The following is a 17657-nucleotide window of genomic DNA, read 5'->3' as shown; positions in this document are numbered from 1 at the left end:
TGAACCTTCTATGGACAATGTACAACGGAAATAAGACACTTTACATTTCAGACGGAGACGACAACATATAAATGTTAAGATATACAAAAAAAAAAATACATCATTGTTATAAAAAAAAAAAATAATAATCACAAAGGTTAACATGGATGTTATAAGAGGAAACTAGACTAGATCTCCGGAGGGATGAGAGAGAGTCTGATTTTGTTTTTTTACGCAAACAAACCGGGAGCTCAACACTGACGTCAGCGCACGTAGTTAAAAATAATTATATATGATTAACAATATACAAAAGCTACTCTAACATTCAACAAACATGAGGGAGCTGAGAAGTGAAGGCTGGTCAACGGGTTGGTCTCATATACACATTCACACCCACGTGGCTGAACATATATACGTTATAACTCTTGGAAAAATACGGGAGTAATGTGTTTGTCTTCCACACACACACATATTTGAGTATCAGCGATTCCAGACGACACGATGATCCAAGATGAATAAACAGTGACATTTTGGGGACTTTTACTTTCAGTAGGAGATATAAGATGAGAAAATTGATACCACTCTTGTATCCGCGAGTTAAATACGAAGCAACAGTCACGTCACAACACCCCCGACGTCCGTTAATCTACACGTCACAGCTCATCTCATGAATCTGTAACAAAACTGCAGACGTAAAAAAAAAAAAAGAAAAAAAAAAAGAAAAACGATTTGATGCCAATTTCCGTTTTGACACTTTGGTTTTTTTTTTGTGAGGAATTCACAAACATTATTAAACATGATCATCACTGAGGTTTAGAGATATTACAACTTAGTTTAAAAAAAAAACAGAATCAAATGTTCAACTGTAAAATCGCGATGAGCAAATCTTCCTGAAATACGTCTCATAGAGCTATTATACAGTATTTTTCAGTCTTAACATCTGAACAGTTCAAGCAGCTTAAGAAATAAAAATCAACCGGAGGCTGAATAGTTTACGTTCAGAGACACATGATGGGGAATTACTTCATTTACTTTGTTTCTAGTTAAAATCATTATTAAAAGCCTAAGAAGAGAATATTAAAAAGTTAAAAGAGACAAGTTGAGGCTGATGCTCTTTAGTTTTGTTTCTGGTTTCACTTGGTAACGATTCCCTTCCAATAAGCAACACATCTATTTTAGATGGAGGCTGGAGAGACTAAAATCTTCTTCCCATTCTGCCAACATCATGAATTCAGTCTCACACTCAATCAAACGACCCCCCCCCCCCCCCCCCCCCCGTCCAAAGCCTTTGTTAATGAAAGTGTTTGGATGTGTAACTGCTGCGTTCGCTCGTCAAATGAGCCGAGGACACAGACCACACGTGAAAGTCAAAATGGTGTTTGCTCAGCAGACCACAAATAGCAACTGACGGGGGAACAGACACATGCTCGGTCAGATTATCACCTGTATTCACGGAACAGGTTCGGGAAGCAGGGGATCGTGGGTAATACCCACCGATCGGTTGTGTTTCACATTATTTAGATACGCAGTCAGATCTTAGCTTAACTTACAATGGACTTGAAAACCACTTTATCGCTCGAACACGGAGCCAAACAGAATCAGTCACCACGTGAACCTGCAGAGGGCGCTGTTGCTCAGTAAAAGTCACATAGTGTTGCTTTAAATCTGAAACTTTAACGTTTAATCTCATATTCACGTCTGGTTTGCATCTGTCCAGACAAACTATTTTAACAACATCATTGGCTCAGACCCAGTGCAGCACTCTGTGGCTTTAGTAACCATCAACTAGCTTCTGTTAGCATAGCATGGTTCTCTCTCTGGTCCGACCAGTGGGAAAGTACCTTCTCTGTACCGCATTAAAAGAGTCTTTGTGCTAAGCTAACAGCTGCTAGCCTCATATTAAACTGACGGACATGAGCGTGGTATCGATCTTCTCGTCTCAACGGGGCCGTTGAGCCGATAAGCACATTGTTTAAAAAGTTGAGCCTTGAAAAGGTAAAATTTTAAAAACCATAATTCATGTTTGATTCCAAGAACTTCGTATAATTCACGGAATGATTTTCTGCTTCACTCCAAGAAAATGTTAAGTCCCAGTCGTTCAGAAAAAAAACGACAAATCTTCAACACAAACAGTTTCAGTGCCAGTTCTCCCGGCGCGTCGTTGGGTCATGGAGCTGAATTTGTCGAAGTCTTGGACGTGGGGTTAAAAAACAGAAAACAGGACGATGTGACGGGAGAAATGACGAGTGACAGTTTTAGAAGAAGTAGTTTGGCAGTGGAGCTGGATGATGTGGGTGGTCTGCAGGTAAGATGATTGTTACCATGTGAATGAGACTTGAGTCGGTGCCCTTACTGGTTATTGAACAATCCCACAGGGACAGACTGGCGACAAAGATCCAGTTCTTACTGCGGCGGAGGTTTCTGAGAGTCAAGCTCCACGTGACACGAGTAAAAAGGACGAGGACGTGTTGGTGGGGAGGGAATAATAAAGTTAAGCAATATAAAAATACAATACCACAAAAAAATGAAACAGTACACCATTTTCTTTCTTTTTTTTTTTTACAATTGTTCGTTATTGCAGACGTAGTCCACTAGGTCTGTGACTCCTAACAGGTCGTCTTCGTCATCCTCCTGCGCTGCCATCTCCTGGCCAGCCACGCCGTTCGGTGCGATGGCAGTGGCCGGCGCTGCGCTGATGGTTTTGGGCGGCTCCTGTTTGTGGGACGGTGCCTGGAGCAGCGGGTCGGCTTATGACGCCCTCGACGTTCTTTACCGGGCTCTGTCCGTTGGTGGGTGGCAGCTCCACCGCGTTGCAGTCCGATGGATTTGTTCCCTTTGATTCCTCCTCAGGTTTCTTCTCCTCCTCAGGTTTCTTCTCCTTTGGTTTCTCCTCCTCTTCCTCCTCGTCGTCATCGTCCGAATCGATGCGGTTCACCCGTTTGCGGACGGGACGATCCTCCTCCGATGAGTCGTCTGATGAGTCGTCCGACGAGTCGTCTTCAGATGCTCTCCTGCGTTTCAGTGCAAGACGTCTGTGACGCTGCCGTGAGTCTTCCTCCGAGGAGTCGGCCCTCCTCTTCACCCTCCTCTCACTCGGCTCCTCTTCAGAGTCTCTGGAGGAACTAGCTAGAAACAGAAAGCAAGGAAAACCTTTAAAATCACTTATTCTGGAATATAGCGTGGTTCTAAAAGTGTCCTGCGTGTCTCGGACTGACCTTCACTCTCTGAACTGTCCCGGGGAGGTCCGGGTTTTTTTGTCACCCGTTTGTTTTCGGCCCGAGATCCGTCAGACTCCGATGTCTCACAGTAGTTCACCTGCTTCTTCTGACTCCGCCGAGACCGCCGTCGGCTCATATCAAGATCACTGTCGCTGAACTCGCTGGAGCCTTCAGTCGCTGGACAAACACACACAAAGCAATAAGAATAAGAGACAAATGTGCAGAGACAGTCCCTCTCCAGATAGAAACACTGGAAAAACAGACGTCCAGACTAATATAAAATAAAAACCATCTACCCATTTCATCGTCCTCGTCCTCATCCGTCTCCTCCTCTTCATCGTCTGAGTACCCTTTCGGTCTCCGCCGCTTTCGGGAGCTCCGTCGTCGTTTCGGTGGCTTCCTCTTCCGTGAGGAAGTGTGACGCCTGCCGCTGCCGTTGCTGCCAAAGTCGCTGTTGTTGGAGTCATTTTCTGCATCCGACTCGTTCTCCGATACGACAAATTCTTCTTCTGAGCTGCATCCAGCCGCGGAAAAACAAACATGTTTAGAAAGGAGACAAACATCTTTGAGAGTCAAACTGTACTGTGAGCACAGATGTGTACGTTCATACCTTTCACTTATGCGAAACTCTTCCTCGCTTTCCTCCTCGTCCACGGTGCTGTCGCTGTCCAGGTCATTGAGTCGCCGGCGCTTTCTCTTGCGCTGAGCGGAGCTGATTGGTGGTGGGCGGCCGTTCTCCTTGTTCTCCTCATCCGCTTGAAGGATGACGGACATGTCCTTTCCTCTGTGGCCTCCTGTGATGTTTGGCCATGTCTTTACCTCGACCAGCTCCTGCAGACAACCGACACCCGTCATCAACACCTTAACAAGCAGCAAAAGCCACAGGTTGGATCAGAAATCAAACATCAGTACATGTTACACTCACTCAACTAAGAACCTCAGCAAGGATGTTGTGTTTTTGTCAGAATTTCTTTGTAACTTAGCAGGATTACGAAAAATAACCAATTAAATTCTCTATACATTGTGAGACAGGACGTTATTTGACATTTTCTCTGATTTCTCAGAGAATAATTCATGGATCTTGATGAAAAACATGTTTAAGCGGACTGAGATCTATGAGTGTTGGGTGCAGATCCAAATAAAAATCTGGATCAAGTGAATTTAAATGTGGTTTTGGGCCTTGGTGGAGGAATAAGCTCGACTGAGTCCCTTTGTAGATTTAAATCATTTTCTTAAAGTCGTCCTACCTCCACCCTCGGCTTCTTTGATGTCTTCCTCGATTGCCTCCTCGATCGCCTCGTCGAATTCATCAAATCTGCAAAATGAACATCAGACAAGAATCACAGTAGATGAGCGATCAATCACATTGTTTCTCTACCCAACAACAGCTTCCTTCTGCAAAGGGAAATTAAAACTAACTATTAAAAACCTGAGAAATACACTTAACTGCAACAGCTGATTTACTCCAAGTGAAAAGTAAAACTCACGATTAATAATCACAAGATTCATTAGATCAGATAGCAGACAGCACACAGACTCCCCCTGCAGGAGGAACTCATGTGTCAGTGTTATGGATCAAATACTTTCTCCTGAACGTCTCAGTGTTTGAAGATAAAACACATATTTAGTCTCTTTGTTCTGCTGTAACGTGACTCTCCACATGAAACAATAAAGTCTTGTTCAAAAGATCCACCGAACGTTAAAATGAAAATAAAACTATTAACGTCTGATGTAAGAGCACAAACCTGTAGCTGATATTTTTCTTTGTCCTCGTTGACCTCCGACCCCAGCTCTTACTCCTCTTCACTTCTTTCTTCTCTTTGATCACGATCTCCGGCTTCTCCTCCTCCGCCTCCACCTGTGAGAGCCAGTGTGTGTTTTTAATGATTCAAACATCCACAGGTGAAATATTTGACTGAACAAACACTGTACTTACTGAGGGTGTGATGATGTTTTCAACACTGATTCCAACGTAAATAAGACGCTCTTTCCTGAGGGAGACAACACACACGAGTGATTCATTGGAATCTGAATAGCAAGCATGATAAAGATATTCTAACCAGAACTCAAACTTTTTAGCATCTGCTTTTAAAATAATTAGAATATTTCTTTGTACTTTGTGCTTTGTACGTTTTAAAGCCTTTTAATGTGAAGGAGCTGCAATTTCAAAGTAAAAGGTGTGATTAGAGGTCAAATCTCCAGAAAGTGGACAAAGAAATCAGAAGAATAGAATATTAAGAAATCCTGATCGACAACAGCACAAATTATGACATAAAACAGTAGATCAGACGCTTTGCTTTACAATTTACCTTTAAGTTGACATTTAAGACTCGACAAACAAGAACTAAACATTTTATGTTTTGAGAAAACACAGGAAAAGAAAAAAGGAAACGGTCCTTGTGAACTAAGTTTTGATCAACGGATAAAAACTATGTCTCACCGTCTCTCCGCTCGTTCCTTCTTCTTCAAAGAGGCGTCGAGGTTTTGAAGCTGTTCCTCTAGCTTTTCACAGAGCAGCTTCTACAGAGGGGGATGGAGATTACAACATTAAAGCCATGTTTCCATTTCATTCATTCTCTATTAGCTGAGTTCAGAGCTGAGACTGGTGCGTACATGTTGACAGGGAGAACAGAACCATTCTCCGTCGGGGATGATCATGAGCGGAGGCCTGAGACACGCTGTGTGGTAGCCGCTGTCGCACGAGTCACACAGCAAGATCTACAAAGCAGATGTGAACAGATGTTAGTAGTAGATCTTAGGTTATTACAAGGTTATTAGCTTTTTATCCTGTGGGTACCAACCAGCTCGGGTTGATTTGGAAGACCACAGTGTTTGCAGGGGTCGTCGTTCGGAGGTAGGTCGTCGTCCGAGGACGTGGAGGAGGCCGAGCTCCGTCTCTCTCGGTTTCGGTTCCGCCTCCTTTTGCTCCGCTCCACCTTGTAGTCTTCGTCGCTGTCGTCCACATCCCCGCTGTCCTCCTCGCTGGATGCCTCTTCGCTGTTGTCCTCCTCGTCTTCAGAGGTTTTCTTTTTGCGGCGCGTTCGAGTGTTCGACCAGCAAACCTTCCGTCTCTTTCTCCCCTTCACAACAAACACATAAGAAATCGTCTCAGTGAATCACGAGACAAGAATGAAGTGAAAATTAAATCCTCAGACCTGCTGGTATCTGTGTTTATGTTTGCGAATGTGAAAACTTTTATTTTGCAGAATAAACAATGCAGACAACATGCATTTGTACTTTTATATTCTTAAATCAAGTTCTATATATCTTGTTGCGTTTGTATTTTAGTTATTTATAATGAAATGTTGGGTTAAACTGAAAAATTTCAGACCTCAATTACATTTCTTTGTCATAAAGGTTTAATAACAATATCTTTTTAGTATCTGGAATGTTTTAATGCCTTTATCGTATCAGCCCCACCCATATTGGTTGTGGTAAATATCGCCACCTGGTGGAAGTCTTACCTTTGGTTTGGGCTGACCCTCCTGATCCACCTTTTTCTCTCTCGGTTTCCTCTGGACGACCTTCACCGCATCTTCCTCTTCCTCCTCTTCCTCGTCCTTCTCTTTCTCTGCCTTGTCGTCCTCTTCTTTCTCTGTTGGCGGAGTCGCCTGCGATTTCTCCAACTTCCTGTCGTGGATCTCCACCACCTTCGGCGTCGGCCTGGAGATCCTCGGCGACCTTCGCAGAGATCTCCCCGTGTTGGTGTCGGACTCCGAGTCCCCTTGCCTCTCCACTCTCTTCACCACAACTTTCCGTCGGTGGGCCGGGCGCTTGCGTTTTCGGCGAATAGCTGCCTCCCGAACGCCAGCCGGAGCCTCGCTGCCGTTCGCCACCTCTTTTTTAGTGTTTGAATCCTCCTCTTCGCTTTTGCTTTCCTCGTCTTCGGGTTTATCGGTTGGCGGTTCTTTGCTCGGATGAGCCGGCTTTTCAGTTCCAGTCGAGGATTCGGCCTCAGCTTCTTTGCTTTCAGAATTCTCCATTTGGTTGATTTTTCGCTTTCTTTATGCGCCAGTTTCGTCTCCTTTGCTTTATCGGTTTCTGAGGTTTTATCTATCGTAGAATCCTCTTTACTTTCTTTCTCTTGACTGAGGATTTTCTCAGGGTCGTTTGTGAGCTTTTCACTGTCTGCGTCTTTTTCACTTCCCTTGTCAGAATCCGTTTTAGTTTCTGACGACGGCTGCTCTGTCTCCATTGGCTTCGACGGTTCTTCAGGCTCCTTCTCCTCTTCTTTGTTGGGCTTTTTATCCGTTTCTCCAGCGACGTCAGTTTTCTCGACAGGACTTGATGGTTTATCTTTTCCTTCAGACGTTTCCTCTTTCGTTTCATGTTCAACAGAGTTCGTCTTCGTCTCGTCATCTTCTCGTGGATTTGTCAGATCCTGTTTAACGGCCGCTGCCTCGACCTCCATGGGCTCTGACGTGGAGTCGCTTATCTTGGTGACATCATGGATCATATTGTCTTCACAGTTGACAGTTTTCTTTGTGTCCTCCGGCTTCTCTGTCTTGTCGAGCTTTTCCGAGGCTGCACTGTTTTCCTCTGGCGTCGTCTCAGCGACCGTTACACTCGGCTGCTTCTCGGCCAGTTTGCATGATTCTGATTTTTCAACCGTTTTGATAACAGAAGACTCTGCGCTCTCCTTGACGTCGGGTGTTTCCTCTGATTTCTCACTGACTGTTTCCTTATCCACCTTTTTAATGACAGTAGAAGTTTGTGTGATTTCCTGATCCTCTGCGTCGTTACCGTCTTTTACCGTTTCTGTCTTTTTAATGATGGACTGTGACTCTGTGTTTTCAGAATCCTCAGGTTCCTTTGGAGGATCTTTGCCGGCAGCCTGCGTCTCTGTTGTTTTAATGACTCCTGGCGTCGCTTTTGTTGCCAATTTGTCTGATTTCTCTGTGTTAGTCTCAGATGTTTCGGATTCTTTATCACTCACGGTTCGCTTCATGTTTTCTGTTCTGTTTGATGTCTCTGTTTCGTCTGTTTCTTTAGTCTGACTCGACTCTGATGCATCTGCACAGGCTGGTTTCTCCTGTGAATCTTTTGATTCTGGGTCTTTGGACGTGGCTTCATGATTTAAATTTAGTTTCTCTGACTCAGCGGTTGTTAATGTTTTATCAGTTTCCTTTAATGATGCAGCAGAAGACTCTTCTGTATCGGCCGGGCTCTCTTTCGTTTTCTCACAGTCTTCGTGATTAGACGACTCCTCCGGTGCATTACTTCCATCTTTAGGTAGAGGTGGTGATTCTCCTTTTGGTGGAGGAGGCGACTCGTGTGCTTCTTTCTTTTCCGTTGCTGCGTCGTTTTCCTTTTCTAGATTTTTCTTATCCGAGTTCTCCTGGTGCGATGCGACCTCCTCCGTAACCTTTGCACTGCCGGCTTCATCTTTTTTATCCTTCGCCTCCTTCTCTGTGGACTTCGAGTCATTTTCTCTCGCTTCTACAGATTTAACCACAGAAGGTTCAGTCGTCTGTTCTTTGTTGGCGGCAGCGACATCTTTTAGCGTCTCGCTCAGACTCTGGAGTTCCTTCTCCAACTCGGGTTTAATTTCACCGTTAACGTGCTCATTTACAATCGGTGTTTTCTTTGTCTGTTCAGGAGCAGCGTCGCCTTTAGGAGCAGCGTCGCCTTTAAGACCAGTGTCGCCTTTAGGAGCAGCGTCGCCTTTGGAGCAGCGTCGCCTTTAAGACCAGTGTCGCCTTTAGGAGCAGCGTCGCCTTTAGGAGCAGCGTCGCCTTTAGGAGCAGCGTCGCCTTTAAGACCAGCTTCGCCTTTGGGAGCAGCGTCGCCTTTAAGACCAGCTTCGCCTTTGGGAGCAGCGTCGCCTTTGGGAGCAGCGTCGCCTTTAGGAAGAGCGTCGCCTTTAGGAAGAGCGTCGCCTTTGGGACCAGCGTCGCCTTTGGGAGCAGTGTCGCCTTTGGGAGCAGCGTCGCCTTTGGGAGCAGTGTCGCCTTTGGGAGCAGCGTCGCCTTTGGGAGCAGCGTCACCTTTAGGACCAGCGTCTTCTTTAGGACCAGCATCGCCTTTAGGAGGAGTGTCGCCTTTAGGAGGAGCGTCGCCTTTAGGAGCAGCGTCGCCTTTGGGAGCAGCGTCACCTTTAGGACCAGCGTCTTCTTTAGGACCAGCGTCTTCTTTAGGAGGAGCGTCGCCTTTAGGAGCAGCGTCGCCTTTGGGAGCAGCGTCGCCTTTAGGACCAGCGTCTTCTTTAGGAGCAGCGTCGCCTTTGGGACCAGCGTCGCCTTTGGGACCAGCGTCTTCTTTAGGACCAGCGTCTTCTTTAGGACCAGCGTCTTCTTTAGGAGCAGCGTCTTCTTTAGGACCAGCGTCTTCTTTAGGAGCAGCGTCTTCTTTAGGACCAGTCTTCTTTAGGAGCGTCTCTGACCTGCGACACAAACTGCGTTTGCACCGTGTTAGCGGTGGTTTTCTCAAAGTCTTCACTAAACTTCATTCCTCTTTTCTTCAGGGGGATTTTGGCCTGCTGGTCGTTCTTCAGGGCCTGTTGAATCTCCTCAGCGCTGTTCCTCTTCACCTCCTCTCCCTTTTCTGCCTTCACTGATAAACATGACGTTACAGAGGCCGGTTCACACGTCGCTGTTTTAATGTCCGTCACCTCCATCGGCTCTTCTTTGATGCTCTGGGCTTTTGTACCGATGTTTTCTGAAAGAAGTTCTGCTTCACTTTTGCTTTCGATGATGCCATTGAGAGATTTGACCTCAGAAGCTTCTGATTTCAAGTTTTCTTTCTGCGTTTCTTTCTCATTGTTCTCTGTCTTTGGTGAAACCGGGCACGCAGCTTTGTTGGGGTCTTTGTGGTCTTCATCTGATGAGCTGTCAGACTTTTTAGCTTCACCTGGATTATAAAAGGGACATAATAAGATCAAATGTTCAGGAAGATCTTTTTAGAGAAAGTTTTAGGTCAGAATTTCAAGGTAAAGAAACTCTGAAGCTGCTTTCAGACATGCACTGAAGTCCGGATATTTTCCAGAGGTGCATCTAAAGAAGGTAAATGTTGAGTCAGTTGCTCTTGATATTTTCCGTAACTTTCACAGTGAGTGAGTTGACGCTTCTATATTCTATGGAATATAAAGAGAGAAGAAAAGAGAAGAGAAGTGAAGAAACAACAGTTTAAAAGTCAAATCTTCACCTTTTTTGTCCCCTTCACCATCGGGATTGTTTTCCTTTTTTAACTCGTCCCTTCTCAACAGCTCGGGGTCGATCTGCGTCTTCAGCAGAGCCACAACCTCGGCCAAGTCGTTTCGTTCTCTGCAGGGAGAAGAGAACAAGTTCACAGTAAATAACAGAGTAGCTGCTTCATATAGAGTATAATGCTAATGCTGCATTAGCATTTCAATTTCATTTCATGTTTCCTGCAGCATATTTTTCTCATTAAAATAACTTTTGCTTGTTTACCTGACGATGCATTTCCACGAGGACCCGTCCGAGTCGTCCTGCTCCTCAATGTAAACGCGCACGTTGTCCTCCTGGTCCAGCTGAAACCAGTACATCTGACCGTCTTTGTCTCGGCCGATCGGCTGCAGCCGCATTTTATCTGGGTCCTCCTCGTTGATGGCGGTTTTGAACTTGACATTTTCATCAAACTGACACTCACACAAATACTGGAGAGAAAAGAAACGCACAGAATGATTAATAACTCCAACAACAGTTATCACAGGATGTACATGACGTCATTATTGTTTTAGTTTAGGTCAAAAGCAACAATACATGAGCTGTGGGAGTAAAACAAAAACTACAGTATTGATTCTATAGCTGGAGGATTCAGAGCAGCTTTGAAGCAAAGAGGCAAATGTGCCTCAAGATAAGATCCTGAGTAGATGTTAGTGCAACAAAAAAAACATGTTGCCAATTAATCGACATGTTGCTGCAGCGTTGGGTTGAGATTGTACCGGACAAAAACTATTTATTTTTGTGGATTATATTTCTTGACGGGAAAAACCTTTTGGTGTCTGGTTTTTCCAAAACTAAAAATCCAAACTTCACTTAATAAACTCTTTCCAAAAACTTTTCTCGTTGGAGCTGCGATAAAACAATAAACCAATAATTGTAGTGAGTGAATAAACCAGAACCCGCCTCTGTTTAAGAAGAACAACATAAACCCAGTGTTCTTACTTTAAGTATTGCTGTCTTGCTCTCTAACGTCATCTCCTTGTATCCCTTTTCTTCCAGTTCCCACGCCCATGTTGTGTTGAACTCTTGACACACCTGCAGGGGAAATAAGGGAATAAAAAATCCAATTATACAAATGAACTGATTTAATTTAATTTTGTTTTAACACATCTGACAGCTTCAGCAAAAACGGAACATTGCAGCCTCACAGTTGGAGCAGAAATAGTCACCACGTGATAAAAAGACTGTTCTTAGGTGTTTGACAGACGGAGCGAGTGTCTCACGATGTCCTGAAGGTGAATTCAGATAAATTCCCACCAGAGTAAAAACTGCACTAATCAATATTTCTCATATTAACGATGGTAATATGTGTAATAAATATACAGGAATTGGAAGTTGAGCTTTACCTTGACCAGATATTTCTCCCATCGGTCTGCTGACACCGACTTGCCGATCTTCCTCAGCAGCTTCACGTGAAGATCGACCAGCAGCTTCGGGACTGAGGAGACATTTGACAGACGAAGAGGTTTAGTGTCGAAAATCCATTTCAGATAAAACTTGGCATCTGTCGAGCATTTTCTATCTGAGATCCGAACAGAAACTAACGTAATCAGACATCTGAAGCTGTAGCTGTGACTGTTTTAACTCCACTGTCTTATAGTCTGTCTCAATAGTTTCGTTCTCATGTTTGTTTATGTTTTAAAACTGAAACAGGCCGAAGTTACACAATATGTACACACATACACAAACTACAATATATATACACAACAGAAAAACCAGATAAGAAAGCAGTAGAGCAATTTTCCACAGACAAACGGAGACATCTAGATTTTCATATCACACAGGAACCAGCAGGTTGAGATGTTTTATTTCTGTAACTTTACGAATGGACTCGAATGGAGATGAGCTTATTGTGGGAAGAAACAATACCTCAATTATTGTGTGTGTGTGTGTATTTGTAGAAGCTCTGATGCCAAATCAAATGATCAACAACACAAAAGGGAAGATTTCAGGGTTGTGCTGAAAATTATTACAACAAAAAAGATATGTATAGGATGATTTCCTGCTCCTTTGAAACAAGCTCATCCCTTCGTTAATCAGCATTAAAACCACAGCGAGTCTTTTTGTGTCCATTAGCGAAGTTGGATGAATTTACCGAAATAGTAATAATGTAAAAAACATCACAAACCCATCGGATAACAGGTGAAAAGGGTTTCCACTATGAGACAGAGTCAAGGCCCAGGTCACAGGTAAAACCCAGATCAGCGCTAAGACTTGTATCATTTCTGAAAACAACAAACAAACAGGATCCGAACGAAACTGGACGACTAACGTGCACGTTAACGTCCTCGCTGATCCTCTTGTGTCATTAAAAACAAATAATAAAAGTCACTGATGTGCATTAGCTCCACTTGCTGATGAGTCTCAGGAGCTGGGTCACACTCGGGTCAGGTGACCTGAACGTGAACTTTCAGTCACGTCATAACGAGTGGTCGTGTCTGGATGAAGATGAAGAATCGAACCTTCACACCGGCAGAAAGCTTTGAGTAAGGAAGATTTTAAAATAAGTATTTTTAAAAATGTTTTCCCATCCAGAATACATCTGAACCAAATCTAGCTCAAAGACCCCACTTGTGAAATCTGCAGCAGATTATCAAGGAGAGCGTGAAACAGAGTTTAGATTTGTGAAATACAAAACTAAATAAAGTGCAAAAGACGCTAATATGATCGGGACAAGTTTGCAGCTTGTTTTCTTATCAACAACAAATCCAAGCAGGTCGAAAACAAAAACTATGATTCCAAGATTTGTCTAATCAAGCGGAGCATGAGGACAGTTTCAGATGTTTGTGTAATTCAACACAAATAAAATGCACAAACATTCACATAGGACAGTTCTGTAGCTTTCCCCCATCTGGAGCACATCTTACCAGGTTCACCTCAAAAACCACAAGATCACTCCAACGTGGACGAGTTTGTCAAGGAGACAAAACACACACACACCACACACACACACACACACACACACACACACCACACACACACACACACACACACACACACACACACACACCCACACACACACACACACACACACACACACACCACACACACACGATAAAGACCATTTTGCAGCTTGTTTTCCCATCAACAACAAATCCAACCAACACAAAAAGCATCACATCTAGATTTGTCTAATCTGGATGTGATCATGAACGAGACCGTTTCAGATTTGTGGAGACAAAACAAAAGGCACATGATGAAGTACAAGTTTGCTGTTTTTTCCTCATCTACCTCAAAGAGACCTTTGGATCAATGATCAAGGAGCGTGTAAAACAACTAAATTAAAAGTTGTATTTATCTCTGGAAAACACAATAGCGTTTTCACAATAAAAGCACGTTTCTCTGTCCACGCCACACAACAGATTTTGTCAGTTTGACATTTATAAAAAACAGTTTCACTCCAGTATCAGATTCAGTCTGAACCGAGGTGATGACAAAGTGAGGGGGGGGGGGGGGGGGGGGGGGGGGGGGGGGGGGGGGGGGGGGGGGGGGGGGGGGGGGGGGGGGGCGATCTGCTGCGGGACACTCGACGCCTGCGCAAAGCAACACAACTTAATTAGAGAAATAGTCAAGTCAAACACAATTAGCAGCGCAAACGGAAGTCGACTGATTTCATACGCACACAAAATACTTCATTTGTGGCGTTTACACGTCAGAATGTGTGAAACTACCAGGAAAGTGTGTTGAAGAGATTATAAATACGAAGTAAGAGATTAAGTGGATTATTCACTAATAAACTGGTGTTTTACGGGGTGCCACGATCTTTTGATTTGAAAGCACAGACCGGATGTGCTGGCGGTGGCGGGTAACTTCACACACTGTGCGAACCACTGCACGACAAAAATGTTTTAAGTGTAAATAAAGTGCGGTTTCACGCCCGTCCCGCAAAACCACGCAACCAGCGACACGGCCCGCGTCGCGTTGCGGGGTTCCACGCCTCCTCCCCCCGCCGCGCACGCACCGTTATCCGCGCACATCCTCCTCCTGTGTTGTGACGAGCTCCAGATAAAAGGCAGCTGAGGGGAAAACGAGCCCGATTCAAAAGCTGAAAAGTGACAGAAAACCTCGACCCGCGCGGCGGCTCCCCCCCCGGATCATCGACGCACGAGCCGCGCGTGTGTTTTCCCCGCGGAGCCGCACCGGGGGGACGCGGTGGGGCCACCGTGCAGAGGAGGAGAAGGTTAGAGAGCCACACAATAACACACGGCTAGCTAACCTAGCTGCTAGCCTGTTAGCACGGTACCATTATCGTACGAGCGGCGGTGAAGTGTGCGGGAGGCGGAGCTCGCTACCTGCGGCGGTGTCCTGCAGACATCGCTCCAGCTGCGGGAAGGTGAGCTCCGGCAGGTCCAGCAAGGCTCCGTACCGCTCGAGGAAGGAGCAGATTACGGCGTAATTCGGACACAAACCCGGGGAACAACTCGCCGTTGCCGCCGAAGCAGCCATCTTTTCCACCCAGTGTCAAGCCGGCCGGAATCAAACCGGCTGCTTCCGGGTTAACAAAATAAAACGACGGACAAAAGGAGAAGTAATTCCTGGATTTTAAAAAGTACAAAAGTATCAGCATCCACATGTACTTGAAGTACCAGCAGTAAAAGTTACTCTTTCTTAACTGTGCAATATTCATTCTGTCTGTGCAACACGTTCACTTTTCACTTTAGTTTTTAGTCCATTCATATTTTATATATTTTTATATCCCTTACATTTAGTATTGACTTTTTTTATTATTACTTACTGATGACAATTTGACAAATTCCCCCATTGTGGGACTAATAAAGAATTTTAATTCTTAAAAAATATACTATAAAAAGGAAATATTTTCTTATTTCCCTTATTTTTACTGATGCTTAAAACGTAAAAGGGCAAAGCTAAATATCCGTTAAGTACCATAAATTAAAATTACTTATGTATTACCTTATATAGATACAAACATAGACCTATTAGAAGCACAATAAGATATAACATATTATTGCTATTTCTATGATTCTGCATTTATATTGCATATTTACTTATTATCCCCTTTGCTGTTGCAATACAGCAAATGTACCAGTTGTGACTTTCTTATACTTACAATCAAAATTGTTGATTTATTTTGCATAAATCACCTGAATCAGCAAAACAAGCAGTGGAGCAAAAAGTAACCTGGCCTCTGAAGTGTGCGGAGTAGAAGTATAGTGTCATAAAATAAAAGTACAAGTACCTGTATCACTCGAGAGTTAGACGTGACAATAAAGTTTAAACTGTGAAATAAACAAAACAGAATCTTTTCAGTTTCTTTCATGTAAGCTATCTTTATTTCACATTTATTTGTACACAATAAATACAGTTAAACATCCACTGGTGTGTAAATATGACACTCGACAGCCTCTGCAGAGCTTACATTGTAAACCAGGGCAGTTTGACGCTGACATTTCTGATTCAGACTTAACGTGGAATCAGGACCAGTAGCAAGTTAACAAACAAAAACAACGTCTCTGTTGGGAAAAAGAGATCTTTTCTTTTTTAACTTTTATAATATTCATTTGTTAATACAACAGGGTAAATGCAAACTTCAAAAATAAGTTTGATGTCATTCAGATCTCAAGGAGATCAACGAGAACACAGCAACGTGGCTGACAGATATCTCTCTTTTCCTCTGATCGAATCCGACTACGGTTTAATAAGTCTTTATCCTACATCTAAAAAAATAAAACAAAATTAAAAGAAACAAAGAAACAACAAACAAAAGCTGTGCTATTATTTGTTCAGATATCCATCTCCAAGCTCTCTGTAAACTATTAATATCTCAAAGAAACAATACGTTCGTAAAGGTCACATCTCAACCTCAATCAAAGACACTACACTGGCTATTTAAGGCTAAATAACAAGAGCCGATAAAAGAAAAAGTATTCATACCAATATAGCTGGTAAACAAAACGTCAAACGAGAAATATCGGACAAACAACGTAGCATCCACAATACTGAAAAGGAATAAGAAGACGTCAGAAAGTGCTTCACTATGACAGTATAGATTCTTTTTAAATTGGACTAGCTAGCAGCTCAGGATGGTTTCCTCCTTCCAAAATAAAGGCGTGTTTAAACTGCACATTACCTCAGTGTTAACTGTCACTGCTCCTCCACCGACCACCAGTCAAACATTACTGGAAACGTTAGAGTTGCCAACATCCCAACAACACAAGAGGAAAAAAAACAAAAAAACAAAGTTAGACTGTATGTTCGCACTACGTCTCCCTTCAGGCATTTCTGAGCATGTTGGTGCAAAGAAAACCAACAACAACAACAAGCAGAGTTCTACAAATTTAAATGCAAAAAGGATCTATTATTCTCGATCAAGACTTTTCTATCACTCAACTAAAATTGCCACTTTTCCCTTGTTTGTGTAACCGTGTGCGGTCACAGCTCACGTGTCGGAGGGGAGGACCAGCCTCGCCTGCCGCTGGCGTTTTTGATCGGAGTGTGGAGACGACCGGACGTTTGGTTTGTGTTGAAGCTGCACGTTCACAACATGCTGCCGTCCGGCCCAAATATCATGTTGCATAGAATCAATAATCATCCAATTGTGATGAGTCTCAATAGCTCATCAGTTCATGGAAATAGGAGAGAAAACCGCCTGTGAGATAACGGGGGGGGGGGGTGAGATCATTACAATATTATTAATAATATATAATTTCCTTATATGGAGAACTTTTGTGACTTTTTTTTATACAGATCTCATTATTATAACATCTGTAAATTATTTCCTTTCTTACCAAGAGTAGACGAAAGATCGATGCCACTCTCATGTTAGTCGGTTAAATGTGAAGCTGCAGCCAGGGGGGGGGGGCGATTAGCTTAGCTTAGCATAAAGACTGGAAACGGGGGGAACGGTTAGCGAGGCCGTGTTCATTATACATTCCTCGATTGCTTGTTTGGTTTTATGGTTGATCGTGAAGAAGGAACTCCCTGAGCCACACATTTCTGTTTCTGATGAGGACTGGTTGCACAGAGCCATGTTGATCTGTGGGTCGCTGCTTGGCGACTCTCGGGCTCCTGGTTCTGACCAGTGAGTTCACGTTAAAGGATTCTGATCAAAAACAGTGCAGGAGGCTGCGTCGTTTAAGGCACAAGTGAGACAATGAAAAATCGGACCCTAAAAAACACGGCACGATAGTTGGATATTCTCACAGAGACGATTTTTTTACGCATTATCAAAAAATGTCATCACAACAATCTTGTGGTAAGCTGAAGCAATACAGCGCTCATGCTTCAAAGTAATCAAACGCAGCATCTTTCCCAG

General features: G+C 43.7%; 1 protein-coding gene across 1 annotated transcript; it reads right to left on the bottom strand.

Annotated features, from left to right (window-relative positions):
- Window positions 1-2528: 2528 nt before the first annotated feature.
- On the bottom strand, window positions 2529-14985 carry LOC117774798 (remodeling and spacing factor 1-like). The gene is given in 21 exon segments (XM_034607451.1): window positions 2529-2700; window positions 2702-3105; window positions 3195-3374; window positions 3494-3711; window positions 3808-4001; window positions 4003-4028; window positions 4445-4512; window positions 4943-5055; window positions 5134-5188; window positions 5638-5717; window positions 5811-5915; window positions 5999-6277; window positions 6662-7174; window positions 7228-8733; window positions 8835-9519; window positions 9554-10046; window positions 10341-10459; window positions 10607-10812; window positions 11324-11416; window positions 11728-11819; window positions 14674-14985. Coding segments are annotated over 21 exon segments (5745 nt in total). The 5' UTR covers window positions 14828-14985; the 3' UTR covers window positions 2529-2538.
- Between the last annotated feature and the right edge of the window lie 2672 nt (window positions 14986-17657).

This window comes from Hippoglossus hippoglossus, chromosome 14 (genome assembly GCF_009819705.1).
Source record: "Hippoglossus hippoglossus isolate fHipHip1 chromosome 14, fHipHip1.pri, whole genome shotgun sequence".
Classification (NCBI taxonomy): domain Eukaryota; kingdom Metazoa; phylum Chordata; class Actinopteri; order Pleuronectiformes; family Pleuronectidae; genus Hippoglossus; species Hippoglossus hippoglossus.
The sequence above is the reverse complement of the archived record's forward strand: the minus strand, read 5'-3'. Positions and strand labels throughout refer to the sequence as shown.